General features: G+C 52.5%; 1 protein-coding gene across 1 annotated transcript in view; it reads right to left on the bottom strand.

The window, feature by feature from the left end:
* EMH_0010530 (zinc finger (C3HC4 type RING finger) protein, putative) overlaps nucleotides 1–1,542 on the bottom strand; it is a gene marked incomplete at both ends in the record, with an annotated part of 6,777 nt that overhangs the window by 3,092 nt on the left and 2,143 nt on the right. Inside the window, 2 exons of the mRNA XM_013498986.1 lie at nucleotides 149–530; nucleotides 991–1,063. Coding sequence (XP_013354440.1) covers nucleotides 149–530; nucleotides 991–1,063 — 455 coding nt within the window. The remainder of the gene's footprint in view (nucleotides 1–148; nucleotides 531–990; nucleotides 1,064–1,542) is intronic.

Raw genomic sequence — 1,542 nt, forward strand, 5'->3', positions numbered from 1 at the left:
GCAGCAGCAGCTGCTGCTGCTGCTGCATCTGCTGCTGCTTCTGCAGCTGCTGCTGCTGCTGCTGCAGCGTCTGGCGCAGCAGCAACTTCTGCTGCAGCTGCAGTTTGATCGTCTGCTGTATTACGCACTCCTCCATCGTGTGCCTCACCAGGGGGACATACAAAACCTCTGCTGCTGCTGCTGCTGCTACTGCTGCTGCTGCTGCTGCTGCTGCTGCTAGTGCTGTTGCTGCTGCTGTCGCGAGTGCTCCCGAGCAGATCGTCTTCGGTCCCCCTGGCGGTGGTGCTGCTGCTGCTGCTGCTGCTGCTGCTGCTGCTGCTCTCGCAGGTGCCGCACTCAACAGCAATTAGCTTGCTGCTGCTGCTGCTGCTGCTACTGCTGCTGCTGCTGCTGCTGCTGCTGCTGTTGCTGCTGCTGTTTAACCTCTCCCGCTGCTGCTGCTTGCACCGCTGCTTCGTGTGGCTGCTGCTCCACGCAGACACGGGCCCCACCCAACCGCATGCGCTGCAGCAGACAGGCAGAAGCAAATACTGCAGCAGCAGCAGCAACAGCAGCAGCAGCAGCAGCAGCAGCAGCAGCAGCAGCAAATCATGAGAGCGTACGAATAGGTGCTTATTCTGTTGCTGCTAACTCAAGAAGGAGACAGAAGAAAGGAGACAGAAGAAATAACAAAAGGAGACAAAATAAACAACAAAAGGAGACAACAAAAACAACAAAGGGAGACAGAAGAAACAAAAAAGGAGACGAAAAAACAAAAAAGGAGACAAAAAAGGCGACAAAAGAAACAAAAAGGGGGACAAAAGAAACAACAAAGGGAGACAAAAAAACAAAAGGAGACAAAAAAGGAGACAAAAGAAACAAGAAAAGGAGACAAAAGAAACAACAAAGGAGACAAAAAAACAAAAAAGGAGACAAAAAAGGAGACAAAAGAAACAAAAGGAGACAAAAAAGGAGACAAAAAAAAGCAAAAAAGGAGACAGAAGTGTTTACATGGAGAAGCAGATCGACGAGGCCTTCGTCCTCAGCCTCCTCCAGCGGCTTCACGTTCTTCATATACAACGCCCTGCAGCACCAGCAGCAGCAGCAGCAGCAGCAGCAGCAGCAGCAGATGCAGCAGCAGCAGCAGCAGATGCAGCAGCAGCAGCAGCAGATGCAGCAGCAGCAGCAGATGCAGCACCACCACCACAACCACCACAACAACCACAACAACCACCACCACAACCACCACCACCATCACCACCACCACCATCAGCAGCAGCAGCAGCAGCAGCAGCAGCAGCAGCAGCAGCAGCAGCAGCATCTAACCTTCTACAAAGGGGACAGAAGCTAGTTTTGGTTAATACAGCGAGGAGACAGTCTCCGCAGAAGACGTGGCAGCAAGGAGTAAAGACAGGCAGCAGCAGCAGCTCCAGACAAATGCTGCAGCGAAAGTCAAACTCAGAGTAGTATGCGTCGCTGCATAATATATACTTCTCCTCTTCTTCTCTCTTCTTCTTCCTGCTGCTGCTGCTGCTGCTGCTGCTGCTGCTGCTGCTGCTGCTG

This window comes from Eimeria mitis, genomic scaffold (genome assembly GCF_000499745.2).
Source record: "Eimeria mitis Houghton genomic scaffold, Emh_scaff389, whole genome shotgun sequence".
Taxonomy (NCBI): domain Eukaryota; phylum Apicomplexa; class Conoidasida; order Eucoccidiorida; family Eimeriidae; genus Eimeria; species Eimeria mitis.